General features: G+C 38.1%; 1 protein-coding gene across 1 annotated transcript in view; it reads right to left on the bottom strand.

Annotated features, from left to right (window-relative positions):
- The window catches only part of SHC3 (SHC adaptor protein 3), a 59,668-nt gene extending 37,729 nt beyond the window's left edge, over nt 1-21,939 (bottom strand). The window contains exons 1-2 of the mRNA XM_026064070.1: nt 21,279-21,939; nt 1,253-1,323 (exon numbers count right to left, since the gene is read on the bottom strand). Of these exons, the coding sequence (XP_025919855.1) occupies nt 1,253-1,323; nt 21,279-21,818 (611 nt within the window). The 5' untranslated portion in view covers nt 21,819-21,939. The remainder of the gene's footprint in view (nt 1-1,252; nt 1,324-21,278) is intronic.
- Between the last annotated feature and the right edge of the window lie 2,715 nt (nt 21,940-24,654).

The raw sequence follows: 24,654 nt of genomic DNA, 5'->3' as shown, positions 1-24,654 counted from the left end.
TTCAAAATAGCACACTAGGAAATTTTTCAAATACCTCCATAGTCTAGATTGTCTGAAAGGAAAATCCAAAATCCTTTCATTTATCTGTCCCTGTACTTTCATGCCCCTCATGAACACAGCACCTTGACAAAATAATAATTAACATTTTGTGAGGACTCACAGGGTCCAACTCAAAGCTGATGTGGCAAACATAACTCAAAGTCAATGCAAAGGTACTCATATACAACAATTCTGCACACAGAGCGTAAGAATGGCATCTCAACCTAGCAACAATTATTCTTATTTAATAACAGAAATAATCAGCTGTCTATGATATTGCAATGGTTCATGATAGACCACCAGCAACCAGAAGACGCCTCAAGAGGTGAAGTTCACTGCTTCTTAAATTCAGAAGATAAGTGTTATATACACTCATATCGCTTTATATTTGTTCCTTCGAAAGGCATTGTTTTATTACTTTGCTGTCAGAATTTGACTATGATAATTTGAAACTGTGGTCTCCAGTTGTTAGAAGATGTCAACACCCTAGTCCTCTAAAACCAATGAGCTCAGCCTGTCAAGTGAAAATGCCTGCAAAACACTATTTGCTGTAATTCTTAGAAAATATCTTTTAGAAGTAAAATGATTAATGGATACTTCTTAAGATAACCCAATATTTATGTACTCCTTTTAGAACAGTACAGTGATACRTTTAAAAAAAGAATTGCAATGAGGACCTAATAGAAATTAACCGTTCATTATGAAGAGTCAGGAAAAGCCAACATATTTCCATTTGTGATATCTTTCTGCTAGTATATTTTCATTTAAATTTTTTTCTATGGCTAATTTGTAATCTTATATCTTTTCATAAGAAACTGCTACAAATACCTAAAAATACGAGGCTCCAGATCAGCTCTCTAGCCTAATTTTGACAAGTACACTGTAAATTTTAGACATATTCTAATTCTCATTGGCTTAAATGTCGCTAAAGCAGTGTCCAGATAAGTGCCTTCTTGGGCAGCACCATTCAACAGACCTGCAATAATTTTCAAGAGGGGCCTGGCACACCAAAAGACCAGGAAGAAAATATCCTTTAAGCTCTTTTGGAGCTATATTAATATCAGGTGAAAGATTTATCTGTAAAAGCAAAATAAAAAAGTGGACTTAAGCTATCTGAAAACTATTTACTATATGTTTTGCCATTTTCCTGGTTTCTTCTCTTTGGGGACACAGTTCAGAAATTACTTTAAAAGGTATTTATACAAAGTCTTACCTTGTAATCTGTGTTCTAGTATTGAAGTCAAGAGATCTCATTGAGCGTAAGACTTCTATACACCCCAAGTACTGTAGGGAAAAAGAAACAGTTATAAAAATTATTATAATTATTGTGGAGTTCTAGGAGAAAATGCAACTAATCATTAAAAGGCATTGTACAGTCCTTATTTTTACATCTGATTTAACCTAAGTATCAGCCAAATTTCTATTCTTATGTTCTTGTATGTCACAGATTTGCTTCATAAACATTTTACTTCATTTAAGTCTCAAGTTTGCTTCAACATATCTTTTTATGTCTAATCTAATCATTGTAATATACCTAGTTCATAATGGGTTGATGTGCTTGTTAGTTTTCACCTATCTTAACTGATCCATTTTAGATATAAAGCTATTCAAAGTAAAAATAAAATCAATGTAAAAGGAAGTGTGGTAAAGCAAATCCATCTAGCACTAATTAGTGGAAAAGTATTATTTAAGAGGGAGAGATAAGGCTTAGTGCAAGAAAGGTAAATTATGGCAGGGAAAGCTGAAAAGACCACCAGGAATCCAAAAATATTCCTTAAAGATCAGCTCAGGGATTGATGTGATTTAATATCTTCATTAATGACACTGGTATATAGATATGGGAAGATGTTAATAAAATATGTTAATAACACAAGCTGGGAGATGGCTTCAACAGAGTCATTCAAGAGAGGAATGACATAACAGGTTGGCCAATATTAGGAAAAGACTAGATTTACTGACTCAGAAAGTCTCTTTCTGTCCTACATCCCAGTGAAAAAGAGGGAAAATATGTTAAGACATAACAATGTCTATCAGAGGTTTAAGAAAAACTCAGGTGCATCTTATGGACTAGCTTCCAAAAGCAGACATGGTTTGCATGTGAAAAAGTCTACATGCAGCTACAGATCTCTTCAGATATTTGTGTAGCAGCTAGTACTATAATTTATCCTTTGTTTAAACCAACTCATGATTGGCATAGCCCATGATGGTAGCTTTGCATGCATATTAAATACTCAACTACTCACCTGACTTCTGGAAGTCAGGTGAAATAGGGATGAGTCTTCAGATAATGGGCCTGATAATGCTATTCCAGTATCGTGCTTTTAGATCAGTGTAGTATCTATTTGCAGCATAATGCAATCTATCTGGGTATGAAACTGGTGTAAAAAATCAAGTGAGGCCAGTATTTTGTATCTACCCGGAAGTTTTTTTTGGTATTGTTTCACAATCTTTTGATTAGGGAATTATCACATTGCTAGCTGTGCTATCTAGAATTTCAGCGATGCTTTTTCTAAAGAAACCTATCTCTCACAGGCTGTTTACAAGTTGAGGGAGTTTCTTGCTTGTTTTCAAATGTACGTTATTATTTAATTTATTCCTATCAAATATCATGAAGTCATTAGAACACTGAATAAAATAAACCAGAATACTGAGTGACTCCTATTAAATTACTCAAATTTGGATTGTAATAGCCTACAGTTTCTGGGAAGGTTTAGATCCATTTCCCGGATTTTTAGAATTCCCTTGCATCTTATCTTCTGTTTTTTTGAAAGTTTCCAAAATCCTCACGGAAAACTTTTTGTATGTAGAGATCATGGCACAAGGAACTAAGGGTCATACCCTCAAGCTCTTTAGATTATCATCACTCTCCTATCAGTGCAAACTATGTATTTGGTAACCCCTTGTATCTTAATACAAGTAGATTCCTTTCTTACATATACTTATTCTGAGTACTTAAAGCATCCGGAACAACATTTTCATGCTCTGATGCAGGAAGTTAAGCCATTATCTCTATTTTTAAGTATCTGAGGAGGTGATCTGATTTTCTTGAAGTTCATTAAACATCAGTTGAAGCAAACAGCTGAACTCAGTGAAGTTATGCCAATATACAGCAATGAAAGATGTTTCCTATACCCTTTGTGTCACCTTGTTTTAGTTCAATGATCTTTTAATAGATAAATTTTCTCAAATATTTATTTCATTTCAGACATTTTCATAATTAATTATGCTGCAAATTGGTGTAACTATTCCAAGGTATCCTGTTGATAGTTTGTTACGGAAATATTTGGTTTTGATTACTTCTTCAACCTGTTCACTTAGACCACTCAATACTCAAACACTTTTGGGTTGCACTTGTTCCTTCGCTTTTCTATATTTGCCACAAGTCTTTTAAAGCTAAATAATCAAACAATTTTGAGAATCTGGTCCAACATTTTAGAAGCAAACTCTGAAAGGTAATTTGACAAGTACATGCAGGCGTGCAAATAAATACACAAACACATGTGCACACAAAGCACTGTTGAAATAAACACACAAATAATTAGACAAATACCCATAAACAAACTCAGAAGGCGTGCATTTAGACTCCTTTGAGTCATACTACCTAATCTGCATTAACAAAAGTAGAGACAAAACCAGACTGAAGGAAGGTCAGATGGAAAAATTATCCTGTACTTGTTTTATGTATAGCATGGAGACAGCTGAACACAACATAGTAAGGCTGCAGTATTCCTGACTGATCAAGGCAAAGATGGCAACTGATTTTTTGGGATAAAAGATGTGAACACTTAACCACCACGGCATGTTTTCAAATAACAAAATTACTATAAATACTGACATTCAAAAGGTCCAAAGGCCAACTACAGGGACATATAACTCACCTACTGCTATGCTTCAATTATTCCCCAAGACCAACATTGATCTCTAAAAATATCCATTTGAAGTACATCCTGACAAGGATCCACAGAAAGAAGACATACAACCAAGATAGCAAGTAAATAAATTATTCATTTATTCAGCAAATAAATATACTGATTAAAAAGAAATGCTATCTTTTGCTTTAGGCATTCCATGAAACATTTAAAATATAGTTATAAACAGACTACTTCTAAAACAGCTCCTCTTCCTCCAAACACTTAATGTATATGCTAACCAATCAGCTACGGTGCACTGTGATATTTATGAGCTCCCACTAGCATCCTCCCTCTCATTGCTCAGGAAGCAAATATGCCAAGATGCAGCCCACCCTGAAGTAGGATAATTTGGGACTACATTGGTTCCAAACGCTCCTAGATAATGCTCTGCCTTCTGCCTACTTTCTTATGTTTGAATGAGATTCCAGCTTGTGTTACCTTCACTGAATGGTATTATGTCCTGAGGAACAGTCCTTCAGATGAATGAATCCCTTCCCATTTAGAGGTTTTGGACTCGTGACTAATACTTTGCATTGCAAGCAGCACCTTGTAGGGAGCTGATGTAAATATAAAAGCACAGTGTCACGTACTCCTAGAATCAAACGCATCTTACTGCATGAGTTTCCAACCTCTTTACTAGTTATAATTTCTCTGGGAAAAATAAGAGAAGGCCATATATCTCAGGTATCTACAGTTTGTCCCATAGATGAGGACTTCTTCCGTATTCCCTAAGGTATCTCTGTCTTCTCTGCGATTCAGTCGGAAAATTCTTGTTTGACAAGCAAATTTTTTATTGTACCCCGTGTAAGAAAGGGTACTGAGTTTTCTCGACATTTATTCGAAACAGGCAGTTCAACAAATGAGCGTTGAGTGCGTTCATGTGCTTGAAGGGAAGAGAAAAGGCAAATGAGGGTAGGTGCTGTGAGAGTTGCCTTTTGCTCCGCAAACACGAACAACCTTGTTCAGTGTTTCATAACAAGCTCACTCAGAACACCAAGTTCCTGGAAGAAATCTTCCACAATTTGAGTCAGAAGCTGGCAGCAGCAACAAAAATTTTTATAAAAATGTAGCAAGATGTAGCCACATACAGCACTGCAGTAGTCCAACCTGGGAGTGACAAATAGCAGGGGCAGACTATATCTAATATATCTAGTATATTTAAGAGCAGATGGGTATATGCCCAGAACATGGGCAGTGCTAATAACTACCCATCACTCACTCTCAGACTAAGTAAAGACTCCTAACCTCTGAATCTGAACTACTAGAATATCATTAAATCACCAAAACAATATGGCTATTCCTAGTAAATTAGGATAGACCATTTTTAATCCGTGTAACTCAATGACTGTCATCAAAGCTGGGTGGCTCAAAATATTCCAGATTGTACTTAAATACACAGAGCCTTGTGCAAATTAGGTAAGAGAGAGCATGGCTATATCAGTAAACAGACATGCACTTGGCATAGCTTGCCATAAATTAGCCAGTGCATACAAATACTGATGCATCTGGAGTCTTCTCTAGCAGTGCACAACTGCTGATAATAGCTTGGGGGCTCAAAAATAGCTTCAGTGTCCTGGGATTCTGGGTGGTATATATAGATCTAATTTTTGAAGACAGAAAGCTCTGAAGTATATTGTAAGCTGTAATAAGTCAGTCAATGCAATGTAAGTTCTTAACCCTCAGGCTTAAACTGTGCTTTTATTCGCAAAGTATGCAAAAGCGAGCATCTTCTCACTTGCCACATCTGTTCCTCATGTGTATTTAGAGTCATATCTCTACATTTTCATGATTCATTTTTTTGTGCTGCATTTTACTCTTGTTGGCAAAAGAGCTTGTCCAAAATGAAAGTACATCATGAAAGTAAATTGCCAGATAGTATGAACTGACTATTGCTAGTTAATTCCAGGTGAGGACTTATTTCAAAATAAGAGCTTTTATTTCATATTCTGATTAACCTGCTTCTGTTGCAACATGCATTTATTTATGCATCAAAATGATAGTTCATTCCAATCTCAAGTGTCACCATTAACAGCCTAAGGGCAAGGGGCTTGTGAAAAGAGCACTAATAGATGTTCCACAATTCTTGAAATTTTCAAAACTGAATTTTCAAAGCCCACTTTTTAAACCACTGCAGTGAAAAAAAACCAAAGGAACTGAAATCAGAATGTACACCCTTATAATAAAATAAAGTAAAAATACAATAGTAAAATTAAATAATAAAAAAGCCACAGTACTTGGTAATTTATTTAATCTTGCTTTAACTGAACATTTATTACCTTGAAAACGTAATTCGACTGAGACATGCACTACACATTAATTAGCTAATCAGCAGGAAAAGATCACAAAAGGAGAAGCTAGCTTATCACAATACACATTTGCTCATTCACTTCATAAGGAGATCATAGCTTAGTTAAACATATTTAATAGACTACATAGCACCCTTTAGCAGTAGATCTAATAATTTCATGAAGACATTGGAATCTTAGCAGCATTATAATTCATTAAAGCAGTAAAGTTTTATGAAAAGTCAAAAAGTGAGGAAATCAATATACAGTCCTTGCTAAATTATAACATAACCCTCCGACTGGGTGCTGACAGTCCCTTCACAGTATCCATCCATTAACAGAGGCAGTAAGAAGTGACTTACAACATCTGTGTGAAAAAATACAGTAGCAATACAGTCTTTGCTGTTTTAAAGGCAAACGGGATACAGAGTTCTACCTAAAATCTGGAATACTTAAAGATTTGTCCTTGCTGTTATCCATAGCAAAATACTTTACCATAGAAATAGGATATCCTCTTACTTCAAAAGAATGCTGTAAAGATATTGGCATGTGTCAGGAGGACTTTTCCTTCCACATCTTCAGGAAGAAAGGTGACATTTTGCAGACATTTGCTTGACATTTTTGCAGACAACTCTGCTATCCTTACTGAGGCAGTCTTTATAAGGAGGACATAATGCATTCACACTAGTAGTTTTGCTACTTTGCTTTTTGAATTTTACACAGTGTTCACACCCCTGCATCAGGCTAGCTCATCTGATCCGTGTGGGAGGCACAGAAGGCCTGGAGGCACGGCTCTGTGCCTGGATAACTGTGGGAATCCTCTTTCTAATAGGGAGCAGTGGCTCCACATCCTGTGCACAGTGAATGGCCCATGCATAGGAAACCAGACTTTTTCTTCACCTACAATATTTGTGAATCCCAAACCACCTGGTCTCCAATTAGGAATGAAAAACAGAAAGAGGGAAGGAGGGAAAGAAGGAAAGAAGAAGAGAAGGAAAGAAGAAGAGAAGGAAAGAAGGAAAGAAGGAAAGAAGGAAAGAAGGAAAGAAGGAAAGAAGGAAAGAAGGAAAGAGAGTGTGCTAAATAACTCTGAGGATGCATTTCTCATTATCCTGGAACCTAGCAGGCTCTTTCAGGGGCTATCGTCTAAGCACAGTTACCTCTAATTTCACTCTTGCTAATATGCTTAGTCTTTAATGAGGGCTAATACTGACCTGTATTTATGGTTCTCATATGTTTGTATTGTATTGTTTTCCACATGAATGATACAATGTGCTTATACAGCATCTTAAAAAGCATAAGTGCTCTTGCCAGTCAGCAGAAAGACCTTTAAATCCTTTCAAAACAGGTAAATGGTTCATTGGTAAAAATGGTAAATGGTCAGGCTAAATATTGAGGCTGCCTCTGTTTTGAATTCACATCACTGAATAAAAAAATTGGTTTAGAAGGAGGGACATCCTGAAGACATCTCTGCATAACAAAGACTGAAGCTGTGTCATATGCATTCCATCAGCACAGGAGACAAGAGTTAAGATGTGAGTTGATGTCATGACCAGTTATGAGGACTTTTAAGCAGAGTTACTGTATTTACACTGAAAAAGAGTATATATAAAGGGACACTTTGATGCAAGTCATTGACCAAAGAGTGGGGCTTGGCTACAGGACCGGAACCTAGATCTCTGTGGGAACTCAGCAAAGCTTTCTGCACTCAAGAGTCAGCTACTGCAGAGGAACATAGGAACCATTCTGAGGCCAAATCAGAACAAAAGATAGCTGTATAGTGAGGCATTTCTCCATATTTCCAAATAAATGCAATGTTTTCTTAGTATTTGTCAAAAACTTTTTTTCTTTTTTTACCTTAATGCCTGTCAAGCATTAAGAATGACTTGAGAGTGTTTGCCAAAGCCCAGGCAAACCTTTTCCTGGAAAGCAAAAAATCGGTGTATGTTGTCCTGCTATTGCTGTGGCAAACATCCCACCCAAGTTCTGCCACCACGCAAGTCTGCAAGGACACCCTTTCGCTGCAGGTGCTGCTGGTAACCCAAAGCGCTCATCAGGAAAAAGAGTCTGCCTTTGGCAAATACTAGCCAGCACCCACTGGGCATATAGCAGCACCGTGGGAGGAAGGCCTAACAGTTGAACAGCCGTTCAGATTTGCGTCAGCGTACCTAGGTATTTAAGCAGAAGGATGGAACAGAAGACTAATTCTGTGACATTTCTAATGTAGGGTGAGTTATAATATTAGAAAAAGCTGTGGGCAGAAGGAAGACTGGATATTCAGAGGGAAGTAAATTTCTATGAACAGTAGTCACAGAGCTTTAAGTCAGCTGTTAGAGATTTCAGTTTCTCTGGTAGTTTAGGATATACATATTTGCTTTTGACTGCTCCATTTAGCTATCAAGTAACATGATACTGAAGTCTTCCCTAACAGGAGTGTTATCCTATACAGGTACACTCTAAAGTAACATAAAACATTCCTGTAGCCAGTTCCTTGAAAATCATTAATCTTCCGTGTAAAACATGCACCCACGGCTACATAAAGAAACATGCACATTTTTCAGAGCTCTCTCATTACACATACACTTTCAGAAAATCCAGACTAATCCTCACAATTATCTTCTGCAATACAGTGACTGCATCAACTCAGAGGACCGGCAGGCTGATGTAGCCAAGAGAGGGGCCCCATCCCCACCCTCCTTAAGGGAGTGTAATGTATTCCCTGAGCCATGCCACATCCCTGGGTTCTTCATTCCCACGGGGCAACACACATCTTCCAGACTCTTTGAAGAAGGAGTCCTCCGAGGAAGTCTGATGACTGCGCTCCAACAGTGTACGTGGGGGGAAACGTTCTGCATTGCTGCCACGCTTCCCATGGTATCTGTACCGCAGCACACCTGCTCTAGGACTCAGTAATGCTGCATGAAAGAAACATTGGCAGCCTTATTGTGAATAAGGAGAAAGCCCTATATTTAGATGTTGTCAGAATCTAACACTAAAAATGTGTCATAAACATATGCTACTGTGAAAAACAGGCGCTCTTCTGTGCTTTCATACTTTTACAGTTGGTAATTTTTATATCTGTAAGTAATCATGTATAAAGCTTTATAGTGAATCAATATTTCCCCCAAACGGTTTTTTCTCATTAAAGAATGTGCGGTCTAATCCAGACAGAAAACTCTAAGCAAGGATTGATCGAATGGAAATGGGATGGAAAATCTAAAAACATGTCTTCTTTAGGGTTCAGCTACCAATAAGCCTTGACCCTTTGGCTGCAAATTTATCATCACAAATTGCTCCATGAGACAAGTAAACTAAGAGACCTTCTAAAGTAGTAGAAATGATGATAGATATGATTGTCAATAGGTTTGCATTTCTCTTAAAAATAGGTAGCTTACTTCTTCAGTAATGGGTGAGAGGAAAACACAATATTCCCAAGGGTACTTCCAGTTTTGACCAAAAAGTAGCTCTTTCCCATTTTGTCTTGTACAATAACTGGCTTCTGTAGTATAAAAATACTTATAAAATGTCCCCTATATATGCAGACTTTAATGATTCTTAACCAGCGATTGTTAGCCTATTTTTTCAATGAGCTGTCATATCCTATTTGAATGCAAGGCTGTTTTGCACAACTGTAATAACAAAGGGATGTAGGAGGCATGTATTAAGAAAATAAATACATGCATTTTCGGTATGAGCTCAAAATCTCCCAGAAATCACTTCTATATACTTACATACTTCTATTGGTTAATTGAAATATTATTTTAGCATAATACAATACTATTTTGGCAAAGTGTGAAGTTTACAATGTATTGCTTTTCTATTCTGTTCTTTGAACTGAATGCTTGGATTTCCAGTAACGGGAATGCTGCTAAAGTTATGCCATTAAAGTCCCTTGGAAAAGGAGGTAAGCTTCATAAACTCTTGATTTAATTATCACAGTAGAGTTATACAACGTTTTCATAAGAAACTGCAGGGAAATAAGACTTTCYCTGTATACCAGTGCCTTGATATATTTTGATTCACTGCACCAAACAGTAACGGTGTTTGTTTAGCATCCAGAGTATAAAATAGTAAAAAGACAGGTCACGTTTTAAAATTTTCACTGAATGACTGTGAGTCACTGCAGACTGCTAGATGCCTGGCTTTTAATCATTTAAATCGTTTCACAGTGAATTTCCTAAAGATTTTCATATAGATTTTTTCAACCATAACTAAAGGGAGACTGACTTCCAGAAGGATTCTGGCATCAACTGAAAAGCAAACTGTCTGGCATTGACTAATTAATACTGAAAGACTGGGAAACTTTTTCAGCTAAGTAAGTTTACTTTTGTCTAACCTGTTGCTAGTGAAAAAAATTGGCTTCTACACAAAGAAAGGCAGCTATTTTGTTCTATTTTATGAATTTTTCTTACATCAAGTTGTTTAAATGAGAAAGAAGAATCAATCTACCTTAACATAAAACAAATCTTTTTTTCATACATGTATATATACACAGACCTGGAAGTGCTATATATTGACTTCATGCATATACAAACACACAGTGCCACTGCTCTTGAGAACGCTTATCAAGAATCATAAAAGGGTAACAGAAAGATTTTTTTTTCTCATTTCTGAAATGCAGTATAACTATTTTAATGTTTTGGTGGACAGCCATGTATCTCTATTAATAAACTGACACGCATGTTTATATATAAGAAGATATCAAGATTTGCCAACAAAAACAAAGCTTACAAAGCTTACAAAGCTTACAAAGCTGGAAATTGCTTTTTCCTTTTCTTCCCCTCTATTGCTAGAACGTATTTTCACCTGATCTTGCTGGAAGAAACTAGAATTTAAGGCCTGCCCTACATTTTCCTGTATTGGAGTTATAGACAAGAGTAGTTGTGGAGATCTTCACRCAGCACAAGAATAGGGGTCATCTTATCAACAAGAAAAGAAAAAAGCCTCTCCCATAAACATCATGAAGAAAAGAAGTTCATACCAAGCGGGATATGTCTACAGTTCTCAATCTCTTGGATATTAATAGTGATACTAGTGGTTTTACATTTGTCCCCTACGAAAACATTCTAGTAAAATCTCACAATCAACTCATATGGTAATCATTCAGAATCCCTTTAAAAAAAGGCCAATGATTCAGCCAGGGGGAGACAAATATATTTTATCTTATCCTGAAAAGCAATTTCTTTAAGTCAACTCTTAGGTCTCATTTCTTGCTAGGATGGGAAAAGATACTACTGGGAAGCAAATTTTGCTTCTGACAATTTTCTAATCTCCATCACAAATGGAGCTGAAAACATCACATGTTTAAAATAAGGACCTAGTTCTCATTTCTTAGTCTTGTGTGCATGAATTAAGATTGCCAACACCAAGCTCAAAAATATTCACACAGTACAGATGCTTAATACATTGAGCTTTCACAAGATTCCACAAAAAATATCAGTAGCTTTTCACCTACAATATTTCTTATGTTCTTATTTTACACAGGCACGTGTTTGCGTGCAAAAACTCAGAAATGCTAGAATCAGAAGTGCACATATTGGACAACCATTTATCCTATTATTATACATGCAAACACATTTTGCTTTATGCCTCAATCTTTGTACGTGCAAATGTTTTAGCAAAAAACTGACTCCATTTGCAAAAACTTTAGTTCAATACTTTTTAGGTGTAATTTTCAAGGTATATAATGCAGGGTGAATGCCATTATTACAGTGTGATATTAATGAAGGTGAATAGTTACTTACAGTATGCATTGCTGTATCATAAATGAATTGCTTCATCTTCACTGGTGCATACTTTAATTCAGAGAACACTTTCCAGACTACTTTGTTTGCTACCTAGAATATCCCAAAAGATACATTGCCTTTTAAAGCACCATGCAGATTAGTTCTAGCAGCTTATGTTCTGCATCAAAATTCCTTGAACACAAACATGCAAAGGCTTCCGCAGCCAAAACATTTTGCTTCAATAGTGGAAAATCATAATTAGATATTCAAAACCATAAATATGGACACCGTAGCTAGAATTATTTATTTTATTATTTATGCTACCTTAGACATCAAATAGAACTGCTTGATGATGGGTATTACTAAAGCACAGAACCAGGAGACAGAAGGTCTAACAGGTGCTTTTCCACTAAGCTGAATATAAACCTATGCTAAGTACCTGAAATGCTATACCAATATGCTTTCAAACTTATACATTTGAGGGTATGATTTAGGAAAGACACTATCAGTGTTACCATTGAAAATCTGAAAAATCCGGGGAGGGGGAGAGGGAGTCCTTTTCTTGGTGTCAGTGCTACATGTACCTCTATTCCTCATCGCAAGAGTCCAGCAATTATAATACATCTTTTTCCTGAGTATTTATCAACCCAGTAAAGAAAAGAGGCTTTCTCTTTCTTATGCTTAAGTACCAGCTATCTGTCTTCGCAGTAAAAGAGTCCAAAATATCACCTGCGAAGTGGAAGACAGAAGAAGTAAGGTTAGCAAGAGACATCATGGGATCGATTTAAAGCATGAAAAATCTCTAGAAGGTGTCCTTGCAGCACAGAGGCCATGAAGACACCTAGAAAACAGCCCCCAAGGCAGTGGGGGTCCCAGCAGGTCCCAATGGCCCTGACCACCTCTCCTGGGACCCCCACCTGCCCCATGTCAGCTCGGGACGGGCACCCTCAGCTCCCACTCAGCTTGTGACCCCTCATGCAGCCGCCCCCCTGCTCTTGCTCCCTGACAAAGTAAATATATGGCAAGAAGGGGTTCAGTTGATGTTTCTATTCACTTAGTGCTCTCTGCTTATTTTTTGACTATAAAATTAATTTACAAAAGGTCCAAAATGGCAGAAAGATAGATCTTCAACAGTCAGTGTTTTAAGTTTTCTCTTCCAGTGTGCACCTGCTTCATGTGCAGGCCATTTATCCAGTGTAACTATTGCCTTAATAAAAGAATGATTATTGAACAGTGTGAAATCGTGGGGTAATCTATTCTATACAAATACACAGTGTTGTAAGTTGTCTCAACCTTGTTTTAACTTGAAAAGTCTGCCCCACCAAACCCTACAGGGTTAGCATCAATTCTAGTTCTTGAGACATCTCTCACTTAACTTACTAGAGGCTAGCGTCTGTGCCTAGCATTAAGCAACCTGAATTGCTATTCACAACACTGATCTAAAAAATACATTCATAAATATTGCTAACCACAACCTAACCTAGAGACTAAATCTCTAACACAGACAATACTTATCTTGTATCTCACATCTTGTATTCAAGATATTCTCCATGACTCTGATCCAGCAAAGCATCCATACCTGATATTAACTTTGAGCTTGTGAAAAACTTATTGCATTTTATGAAACACTTTTCAGGTATGTATTTAATAGGGAATTTTCCATTCTCTCTACCTGCTGTGGCATGCGCCTTGTGTTGGGTGATCCTCTGACAACTGCTACAAGTACATCACAGAAGACTGTAATTCAAAGTAAAGGTCTGCTTAGCTGGGCAAAGTTGGTTTTTTGTCTCTCCAAAATTTCTACTACAATTTCTGCTATAAATATCCTCAGTTTGCAAATTAAAAAGATATTTTCCGATTTGCCAAGTCTGCCTACTCAATTGGAGACCTGGGAGCCTGGAAATCAATTTTTTTTTTCTCACCATAAGTACCAGCATTCAGATTTCGTGAACTAATTTAGGCCCTCAGTGAAGGGAGAACGTGCTTGGCTGGAGTCCCATTCACAGTAGCAGACCTTTGCTCTAGCAGCTTTAAAGAGCAGTATGGTCTGGTGGAAGAGCACTGCACTAAGCCTCTCTTAGATGTCGTGCAAGTCTCTGGCAATAACTTCCTGCATAACCTCGAGCAAATCACTTAAACCCTCTAAGTCTTTACTTCCTCTTCAGTAAAATCAAAAGACTGACACTTTGCATTATAGAGTACTTTGTATTAAAGCTTGTAAACAAACTTCAGTACTTTGTAGAGCACTAAGATCTATTAACAATAAGCATTCCATATAAGCTAGGTATTATTATTATTATTATTATTATTATTACTCCTACAGCAAAGTGAGCCAGACTTCATTGTCTTCTTAACACTGCTGAAGTGCTGTAAGAGAGACAGGTTCAACACAACTGGTAGTGCAGTTTGATTTCATACCAGGTCTTTGGTCAAAAATCATCAATACTGATGATTTTTAGCATTCCTGAAGCAGTTAGGATAGCAGTCATCTAGGAATAGGACCATACCGGGGAGTGCCTTCATAGTTTCTGGCCCCAGAAAAGGCTTTGGGTGGATTCAAAATACTTGGCTAATGTTTTCAACAGCTTATTGTAATGTCTGTAGTGCAGCTTCACACTTAACTATTTCTATTCAGATGGAGACTCTCCATAGTTTATCTGCTTGGCCTCTTCTCTCCATTCCTGCCTAGACTATAGAAAAAAGTAACTAAAAATGGATAAAACTGTATCATCAGCACTCAACAAGTGGTGATAAAATGTGGCACCTGCCTTCAGTGGTGAGACGGGCATTTCTGAAACATTTTCACCTCTAGGGAAGTAAAGGGTGGACGGTACCTTTAAAATTTCCTGTGGCTAATTAAAGACGCTTGTCTATAAGAAAAGAGACAGCTTTGTTTCTGATAATTACTTTGTCAGAGCTACACAGTGCCAAATGCTAGTGAAGATGCTGGTTTCCAATAGGACATGCACTCCTTTGCATAATTTTCACGCTAATAAAAGCCAAAAATGGGAATAAAGGCATGTTAGTGTAACTGTGTATCTACAGGAAGCCAACGGTGCTGAGCAGTGCCCAAGATAGGATTTTCCTCTCTCTTTCAGTCTTGTCCTTATTATTTCTGGTATTTGGTTAATTTATGCATCCAATATCAGGAACTGCTCTGAGATAACAAAAAAGACGAAACAAAAATCTTTCTATCAACAAACATAATGTGCTGGTTCTACAGAAATAAGGCCTAGTTCGTTTTTTCTGTTTATCTCACAATATTTTCTTTGCATCTCCCTGCATCGTCTTTGATTTATTTTTATCTCCATCTTTTTGCTTACCATTCTTGGATAATTTCAAAGGTTTTTTTTCAGTCTTTTTAAACTTTCAGTCACAACTTGAATTTTCAGAGCCAGCCTTTTGAGACTGAAATTGTTTTTGACCCTATGAAAAACTTATTTGAAAAATCTAAGGGAATAACTACCATCTTATCAGTCTTATTAGACGAACACTCTAGATTACCCTTATTAAATTTTCCCTCAGTCTCTCTCTAAAAACGTGCGATGACTGAAATGTGGTTGCAGTGGGTCCCACCATTGCTCCCATCACCAGTTCTCTGTGACACTGTCCCAGGGCACACCTGCATTTGTCCCATTTCAAACACCAAGAATATTTAATACTGATACTTTGTGCGTTCATCGCTTCAGCTTTCCCCTCTGCCATGAAGTCAGCCTATAAAACAAGTATAATTGGGGTGTTAATGGAAACAAGGGTTCTCAGTGGGTCATGCCGCTAAAGGACGAAGGAGCACCCAGGCAGGAGCAGCAAAGGCAGGTCTGGGTTCTCCCAGATCTTAGTCCATTTGTATGTTCTCCGTAGCGGCAGATATTTACACTGGGCACATGGCATTCTTCTTATAACCAATATTTAAGGGCAGATAAAGAAACCAACAATCCAATTTCCATGGGGAAAAAAAAAAAAAAAGAAGAAGAAGAAGGAAAACAGGCTGAATGCAGTTTTACTTCCTAAACTTACCTGGGGATTTTATAACTTTAAATAACTAGTAGGACTGTATCATTTTTACTTAAAAAAAATACAGCTGTGGCTTTACTATTCAAATCAACATGAACAGTGCCCAAATTGTGTCACTTACAAAATAACCCTAGGTATGGAAATTATGTCAAGGCGTCCATGGCATTTTGCAAATGCTCGTACTTCAAATCAGACATTCATGTTGAGAATTTGATTCTTCAGCACTAAAATCRTTGCTTTTTCTGAAATGTGTGCAACTGTACAATAATAACCCTTGATTCATACAATTAGAATAATATTATAAATAAAGATCCTCCTGTATGATTTCTGCACATAGGATCTGATTTAAGTTCTGTGAGAAACTCTCTTTTAATATCAGTGGGCTGTACAACAGGCCCACAGTGTTTCAGATTGAGGGAGCTCAAAAAAGGGACTTTGAACTGAACAACGAGCATCAGAATCATTCATTCATAGCCCAAATGACAGTGAAAGCAAATGTGAAGGCTACTAGGTGATTGCAAAGGAATATGGCATACTAGGAGGAATGAATTGCTAGAAGCAAAGCTGTCTTTTTTACTTACTTCTTCCCTCTTGCCTAACCAAATGCATGTAGGTAGTTTTAAAATCCAAGGAGATAAGCCAATTTCGTGATTCCCTGAGCCCCAGCTCGCAGAGTTTGGGCACTCAGGTTGGGGACAGCAGAATCTGAGCTAAAGAATTAGTGTTCAGTCCTATTATTACCATATGCCTGAACATACAACCCACTTCTTAAACACGCAAACCTCCTTACAAACAGGATGCTTTGGAACTGCGTTTCTAGTTATTTGAATCCCATGCACAAAAACCTACTGAGTAGGTTTTACTCAGGCTATTTCAGATTGTAAGTGATAAACCATTAATGCTACTGCAAATTGACTGATAAAACTAGGAATTTAAATCTGATCCCCCCCCAAAAGTATCAATTTTTCTGTAAAGAACAAAGATAAATTTAGCATCAACCAAAAACCAAGAGAAACTAGAAAATCATGCTGCAATGTTACTATTTTTAAAAAAATGCATAGATTGTAACACTGACTTCATTTAAAGAGGTAAGAAGGAAGCAAGAAAACCTCTTGCTTTTTTAGACAGGATACCTTGGCTACCTTTCAAACAGGTGGACAAGGAGTGACACCAGTAAGCCACAGAGCTTTTGTATTTTGCTCCTACTGCAAACCAGCAAGAAATCAATTCTGGTTAGAACAGAAGGAAAAAGGGAAGCAGCTTCCAAGGAGCTCTGAGGTCTTCGATGGGAAGGCCGCAGATGGTGCAGCTTCTACCACATTAGCTCCATTTAAGGCTACGTTTCATGGTCTGGGTTAGCCATTAAAGAGAAAAGTCATTTTGCAAATTCAATATCTACTTGCAGAGATCTGCTAAAATCACATGTCCTGCCCATACCACCAAAGGGAATACCACGGTGCAAAATAAAAGGACGCAATAAAAGCATGTAACACAATAATTCGGTTAATCCTTAAACCCATACTTAACTTTCAGCATAGGAGTAGTCTCAATTATTTCAATGAGAATATTCCTTTAAACAGTGTGATGCAGAAATGTTTGCAGAACTGAAGCCTCCACTTTGTGATGTATTCAAACAGCTTCACAAAAGATGTCAGCTTTCCTCATCAGATGTAAAAAGCTGTTATTCCCCCCGCAAGACACAAAAGCATTAAAATGTTAAAGAAATAATTGCAGTTAGGCATTATACTTGTTAGATACTTTGCTACAATCTTAATAATTTAATATGCTTTTTCACTGAAATATTATTTGCCTGGCTTAGGGTGCTTCTTTTAAGTGAAGTTCTTTCTCTTATTTCTCAGATACTATCTCTGTGCCTGTTTTTAATACTACATTTACACAGGTCTTTTCTATGCCACTGTCTTGTTTTTAAGGCCAGTTATCTTTTTTGACTATGCTGTATACAAGGTTATAAATTATGCTAGAGTGTTTCAGGTTTACTTAGTTTTAACTGCTGAAAGCCGGGGTTTTAAACTCATCAACACTTATGAGAAAATTCAACCACAAGTTATCTAAAGGCAGATATATATTTGCCTCCTATCATGACTGTTCATTGTACTCTTAATTAATTGTAACAAAACCTAGGTATCTATGCAATTACTCAGTTAAACTCATCAGGAGACATTCATCATTGGAAACAAATGGATTTCACTGAAACATTTAACTAGTGTTACATTACATAGTTTTACACTTTTTTATTATATGTATTTGTTTTTCTGACAACGTGATCATTTATAATCACTCTCTATAGTAATCTGTCCCTCTATGGAGAARACACTGAACTCTTCAATGACTTCCATCACTGTGAACCACTTCATTTTTTTCATTAATCCATAATCTGTTAAACTGTTCAGCAGTAGTGTCAAATAAAACATCAGTACCTCCCTGTTTCATGTCTCCTAATTTGGCCATGGCCAAAGTCTAATCTGTTACACAACTAATTTTTTGTTTTTGTGAAGAATTTTTTCCAGTAAAAAAAAAACACCATGAAATCCACAGGGAAAATAAAGACTACAGAAAGTGCTAGTAGTTTTACAGCTGAAAATAATTCTGTCGCAACAGATCATGATAATCAGATCACAGTTTCCGTACATCATAAACCTACAGTCATTTTTAAGCATTACAGTTACACTGCCCATTTAAAAAATGGCCAAGATGTGAACTAAAGATGGGGACAGCAGTAAAGTCTAGCAAAAAATTAATGACCACCAGCATCAGTGAGCAAAATGTCACTTTTCCCTTTTGCAATTTTTATTTTGTGGATTTGGAAAAAAGAAACTTATGGAAAGGGTGTCATAAATACGTTATGCATTTGTCATATATTGCATGTAAGAACCTTGTTCCTTTTACCTCAAGATGTTCCAATATCAATTACACCAAACCGTCCAGTAGTGAGAGTTTACCCTGTCCCACAAATCATTTGCATGTTTTGAATGGGAATTAATGAGAAAATAGTAACCCAGTGCACATTTACACACAAAATGATAAAAGCTTTGCTCGTTAACAACAAATCTAATTTTTGTCTCATTTAACTAATGGCGTATGGAATGATCTGTGAGGCATATGGTACTAATTAAATATGGTGCGAGTCCGCCAGACAGTCAATATAGCCATGAGGTATCCAAGGAATGTTTCCCTTCAGTGTACATTATCTATGTATTGATTTGACGGTCTGAATGCATAAAAGCCCTGGAACTCACAATGTTTAATGATGTGGGAACTGCACTTCTATTCTAATCTACGTGAATGCTGCAGTTGCTGAGGAAAATTCTGAGATACTTAATGAATGGGCAAATTATGAACTAATGGGGACTGGTCTATTTTCATTCATACATTAGCCATTGATTTTGATATTTCTTTTTAACCTCTGTTTTGACATTTACAGCACAGTTTTGTGACTCAATATGCCAGAAAGCAGTAAGTTGAAGATATCACCCTATTTTTAATAGAAATGATAAACAGCAAGATTCCATAAATTCCAAGGACATGAAAAAAAACCTAAAGTGTAAGCTGTATAATGCTAATGATTCATTTTAAAAAGTCTAACATACATACTATATAAAAATATGCTTTCAAATATTTTACACCAGCTGCACTAAGGGATTAATTATTAACTTTAAATACAAGTCCACTTGTATTTATCTTTAATTCTCTTTTCAACTCAGACTCAAAGATTTTGGCTTCCTCTAGCACACAGAGGGCCAACCAGTGAAAAATTAACTCAAGAAGATGAGTACTGTGTTTGCTCTGCTTCACAATCATCACTTCAGGTAACACAAACAGCAGCAGTGAATTCTCACAGTCATTATTGGCCTGCTTACAATGTCCTAAGCCAAATGGAAGATAAAAACAGTTGAACTTCCTGAGCTGATGGGAGAATGGGAGATGACCTTCTGTTAACCAGAATATTGCCAGGCAAAAGAATGACAGTCTCGCTACCACTGTATCTAGCACCGATGGGTCATTTTTTATCAAGCCACTTCTCAACCAGTTACAGAGCAGCAGTTGTGTTCTGAAAGGTAGCACTGACTCTTGTAGTTCCAGCAAATTTCCACCTAGTAAAAAGACAGCGCCTTTTAAATAGCACTTTGAACTGTCCAACTTACTCAAGCTACCATCACTTGCAAAATCTACCATCACCACTAACAGAAAGAAATGAAAACTGCTTCCTTCCTAGTGCACCAGCCGTTAAATATGCACTCTGTTTCTGATAAGGAGACTTGAGAGAAATGGGTAAGAGTTAAGCAACAAGGCTGTCACTCAGTTTAAAGCATCCTGATATAAACTTCATGCTGCGACTTTTAGACCCAAAATATGATGAGAACAAAAATGGAAATAAAATCTTATTAGTTGCCTGCTACAAAACAGTCTGACACTTAAGATACAAAAGCCACTAGGCAAATAAAACATGGTGACTTAAGAATGAATTCTGGACGGTAACGTTATTTTTACACTTACTGAACACTATGCTGGAAGGTGTAACCAGAATCTTACCTGACTACTGCACATACCCTGTTCTCAGAGGCTCGAATTTTACAGTTCATTTCAAAATACTTTCAAAGCATGCAAAAATATTGCCCTGGAAACTTAAGATTTGCTGCTCTTGCCATGCAGTACCAACGAACTGAAAAGAGCAATAACATTTAAGGTGGCTGAATTCCTATTATGTAAAACAAGCTGCATTTTCCTGCTCTACCCACAACAGTATTTCTATTTGTGGAACAAGATAAGAATCACGCTCTGTGCTTTACTGCTGTAAGATTTCAAATATAATTTCACTTTAAAAACACACATGTCCTTAAAGATATTTTCAAACGGAAATGTCATGCATGATAAACAGGTCTTCACACACCAAGGAGTCTTTCTTTCCTCCTGTAGATTGCACCAGACATATTGAAAGCCTATGTATCCCAGATATATATAGTATACCAGATAACACTGAAAACCTAAATTCAGAAGAAGGAAAAAAAAACAACAAAAAGTAAGGAAGCCAGCTTTTAGCATAAAAATAATATTTTTACATAGCTGTAAAACATTATCTCACAGATAGTCTATTTGCAGGTTTGCTCTAATATAACAAATTAACACTGCTTTCCAACCCTGCCTTTCTGCGTTTACATACCATGCATTATGCACAAAAAAAGGAGCATACAAATAGAGATCCTTTCAGCCTGCCTAGCCTGTCACCAAAACCAGCGGAGAATTTTTCATTGATAAAAACAGAGAATGGAAGAAATCAGACCAACCTTCACAATGTACGTCACACCAGGTCCCAGGATCTTCTCACTTGAGTGCAGCCATCCTCGAGAGGGTTTATTGACAAAGCTGCTACTTTGATTCCAGTCTTCACCTCCCGAGTGCATTTCCTCTGACTGTGTTTTTTTCCCCATGCTCATCTTGCTCACGTCCTGCTGAGAACACGAAGTGGCAGAGACAAGGTTACATGTGTTGTCTGAAGCCCCTGCTGCCGAGCTAGAAGCACTCGAGCTTCCTTGCAACTTGGAGACAGCAAGCTCCTTTACTGCGGAGGAGAGGTTTTTGATACCCAAAAGGCTGCCTGTGTTAGAGAGTTTCAAGTGGGACACTTTATGGATGAGAGTGCACAGGGTGCTGGGTCCATCTTCTTGGTCCTTGCGGAGAACCTCTGGCGAGACCAGGTATGAAGGTGCCGTTGAAGTCGTAGCAACTGCTGAGACCTTGCTGTTCATGGACAAATTGTGAATAAGATCATCAACCGATGTCACCGAATCATTCCTGAAGCGGTTATACTTGGTACGTTGAAGCATGCCCTTCTATCTGTTTTCCTGCATATGTTCTGGCAAATCTGATGCCAACACAAGAGATGCCTGTGCTAACATAGCAGGTGATTCATAACAACATGGACGGACAACAAGATTTGGGGGTAAAAAAGCAAAGAGGATAAGAAAGAACAAAAATACATATATTTTTAAGAAATTTCTTATGGTTCCACGTTAAGGTTGGGTGAAGTAATAGTTTTCTATGACAGAGATCCCAGTCCTGCTTAGAGCTGCCAACTCGCTCACAGCAAAAGCATGACTCACACAAATGAGAAGGACCCTTTTCAACAAAAGGCTCAGTGAACACTGCAAATCACTTCCTGTAGCAAAAAAAAAAAGAAGAAAAAAAACCATCCACCCACTTACAGCACACTAGCACCAATCAATTCTCAAATTTCCTTTTCCTATCTTCTCAAACAGATATTTCCTTCCAACCTTTAATTTTTTCCCCCCTCTTTTGGTACCAAAGGTAATTACCTCTAAAACTGAATTAACATCCTTTAAAAAACACCACACTGTATTCTTCTGTTTAAATGTTCTTCCACCTCACATATTTGTGAATCTATGAAGAAGACACAATTAGATATCAAATATCTGGATAATATTTACATATATGCACTCCTCCCCCCCCAGCAAAACACAGATACCTTGAAGGTTTTCAGAACACCCTAGTGCACACAAGTATTTCAAAAACAGATGATAGAACTAAAGAATATACACATTTTCTTCCACAAAAGCAACCTAACAGACTTAACAAGTGCCTTTGTGCCAATGCTGTTTCTCACGGAAACTGTTACATCCAATTTTTGATACAGAAACAAATCCTTCTCCCCAGTTACTCCGCAGCAACCTTCTTTTTTTAATGCAGGATTACATAAAGTACCTATGTGTGAAGAAAAGCATTTTTCTGATGTCCGACAACAGGCTTAAGAGATGTTTTTTCTTTCACCACTGATATTCTCTCCAAAGCAAGCTGTGAAGTGGATCTTCAATTCAGTGGAATATTTGGTTTAATTCTGGAAAACTGAGAAATACTAAGAGAATATCAAAAGTCCATGTAGCAGCAAACTGACGTCCTGCAGGGAAAAATAAAAAATGCACCAGCTCTTATTAAGCATATATGTCAGCCACAACCACTTGATTTGAGGAGCAGCAAAACATGAACAAACTGGATATTTCATTTCTCCTACGTTTTGTTGGAAAAATACAAAATGTATAGAGCATTGTGAAATACAATGCCCATCACAAGCCATATGGCTCTTTTCTATAAATTGATCTCTGCAAAATATCTTTTCGATGCAGGCCAATATACTGCATTGTAAACAAATTCAGATCAAAGAAGTTGCATAGTGAAAAGTTTCCTCTTTTTTTTTTTTAAACAAATTACTAACTGCAGCACATTTTAAAGGAAAAATCCTGTGGTATTCCTTCCCTCTCTCGCGACTAAAGGCTGCAGTATATAAAGTGCAAATACACTAAAACAGCTTAAATACAGGTATTTAATTATGACACATTAAATTAAGTCAGCACCTCTCATCCCAGCAGTGATGAATAAAGGCAATGCCCTAGCCAGTGTAAAAGCAGGTTTCTAGTGATCTGCGGAATAGCCTTTCATCACCACACTGCAAACCTGCCACAGCATCCACACAGCATTCATTCCTCTCGTCATCCTCCTAGCATAGCAACCGCAAATATACACACCACAGCTTATTTTTACTTGTCTCTACTGCCCAGAAAGCCCTATCGCTCCCAAACGGCTCTCTTCGTCAGAAGCGGCTAGCGAAACGGCAGAAACGTGAATGGGACTCCGCGCGCGTGAATGAATGAACGGGCGGGCTGGCAGCGCCGCGTTTCTGTGAATGAAGCGCGGCCCCGCCGCCCCCGCCCCCGCCAGGCATCCCTCGGGCGCTACCCGGCGCAGCCAATACCCGCCCGCTCCGGTGACTCATTCAGCAAGGGCCTGCTGGATCGTGGAAGGGCCCATTCCCACCGCGGGCGGGGCGGCAGCGTCCCCGCAGCGACGCCAGGACACCGCGGCGGCGGGCACCACGGCGGGCGGCGGCGCGCGCAGCCCCCGCGGAGGCCGGGCGCGGCCGCGGAGAGGCGGCGGGCGCCCGGCGGGGCGGCGAGCGAGCGAGCGAAGCCGCGGAGCCGAATGCGGGTCGCTCCCCGGCGCGTTCGTTCGGCTGGTTCCTTTACATCCAGGCCGGGACCGTGAATGCGCCCGTTTTGTTTGATGTTTGGCTGCTCTGTATGCCTACCGGCAGATTCACAGATTTTACAGGTTCGCATTCAGAGAGCTCTGATGCAAAATAACGGCTGGAAAAAATGTGGATGCTTATTTACCCTGTTAGCACAGTGGGTATTTAAAAATAGCGTGATCAACAATGCGGTGAAAGAGAGGCAGAGGGAAAGCTAGAGGGTTAAAGCTTCTCAGAGCACCGGCGGAAGGACTRATTCCTGACACTGCTTTCCTGGCCCTAGGAATGCTACCGAGGCGTCTGATATCCTGAGCTCCTCTGCAAATCCAACAGTAGCTGTTAAAACAGAGTGGTAGCTGCTGAATTCCTGAACGCTTGAAATCTGCTGCTCATTTCAGTGTCTGATTAGAAACAGGTCTCCTTTGCAAATCTGGCCCTAAACTGAGAGCAGTGATCATATGAAAATCTAGCCTTTTCTAGCTCTTGGGACTGGAAAAGGTAAATACTTTGCCCAGCAGGCAGCAGGTCCAAATCCAACTCCAGGAAATAGGGATCAAAATTAAGAGGCCTCATAATAGGCATCAATTGCAATTAGAATTAGGATATAGTTAGTTCCTCTCTAT

Source organism: Apteryx rowi, unplaced genomic scaffold, assembly GCF_003343035.1.
Source record: "Apteryx rowi isolate R43461 unplaced genomic scaffold, aptRow1 scaffold_208, whole genome shotgun sequence".
NCBI classification, from domain to species: Eukaryota; Metazoa; Chordata; class Aves; order Apterygiformes; family Apterygidae; genus Apteryx; species Apteryx rowi.
This window is presented reverse-complemented; position numbering and strand designations above follow the sequence as displayed.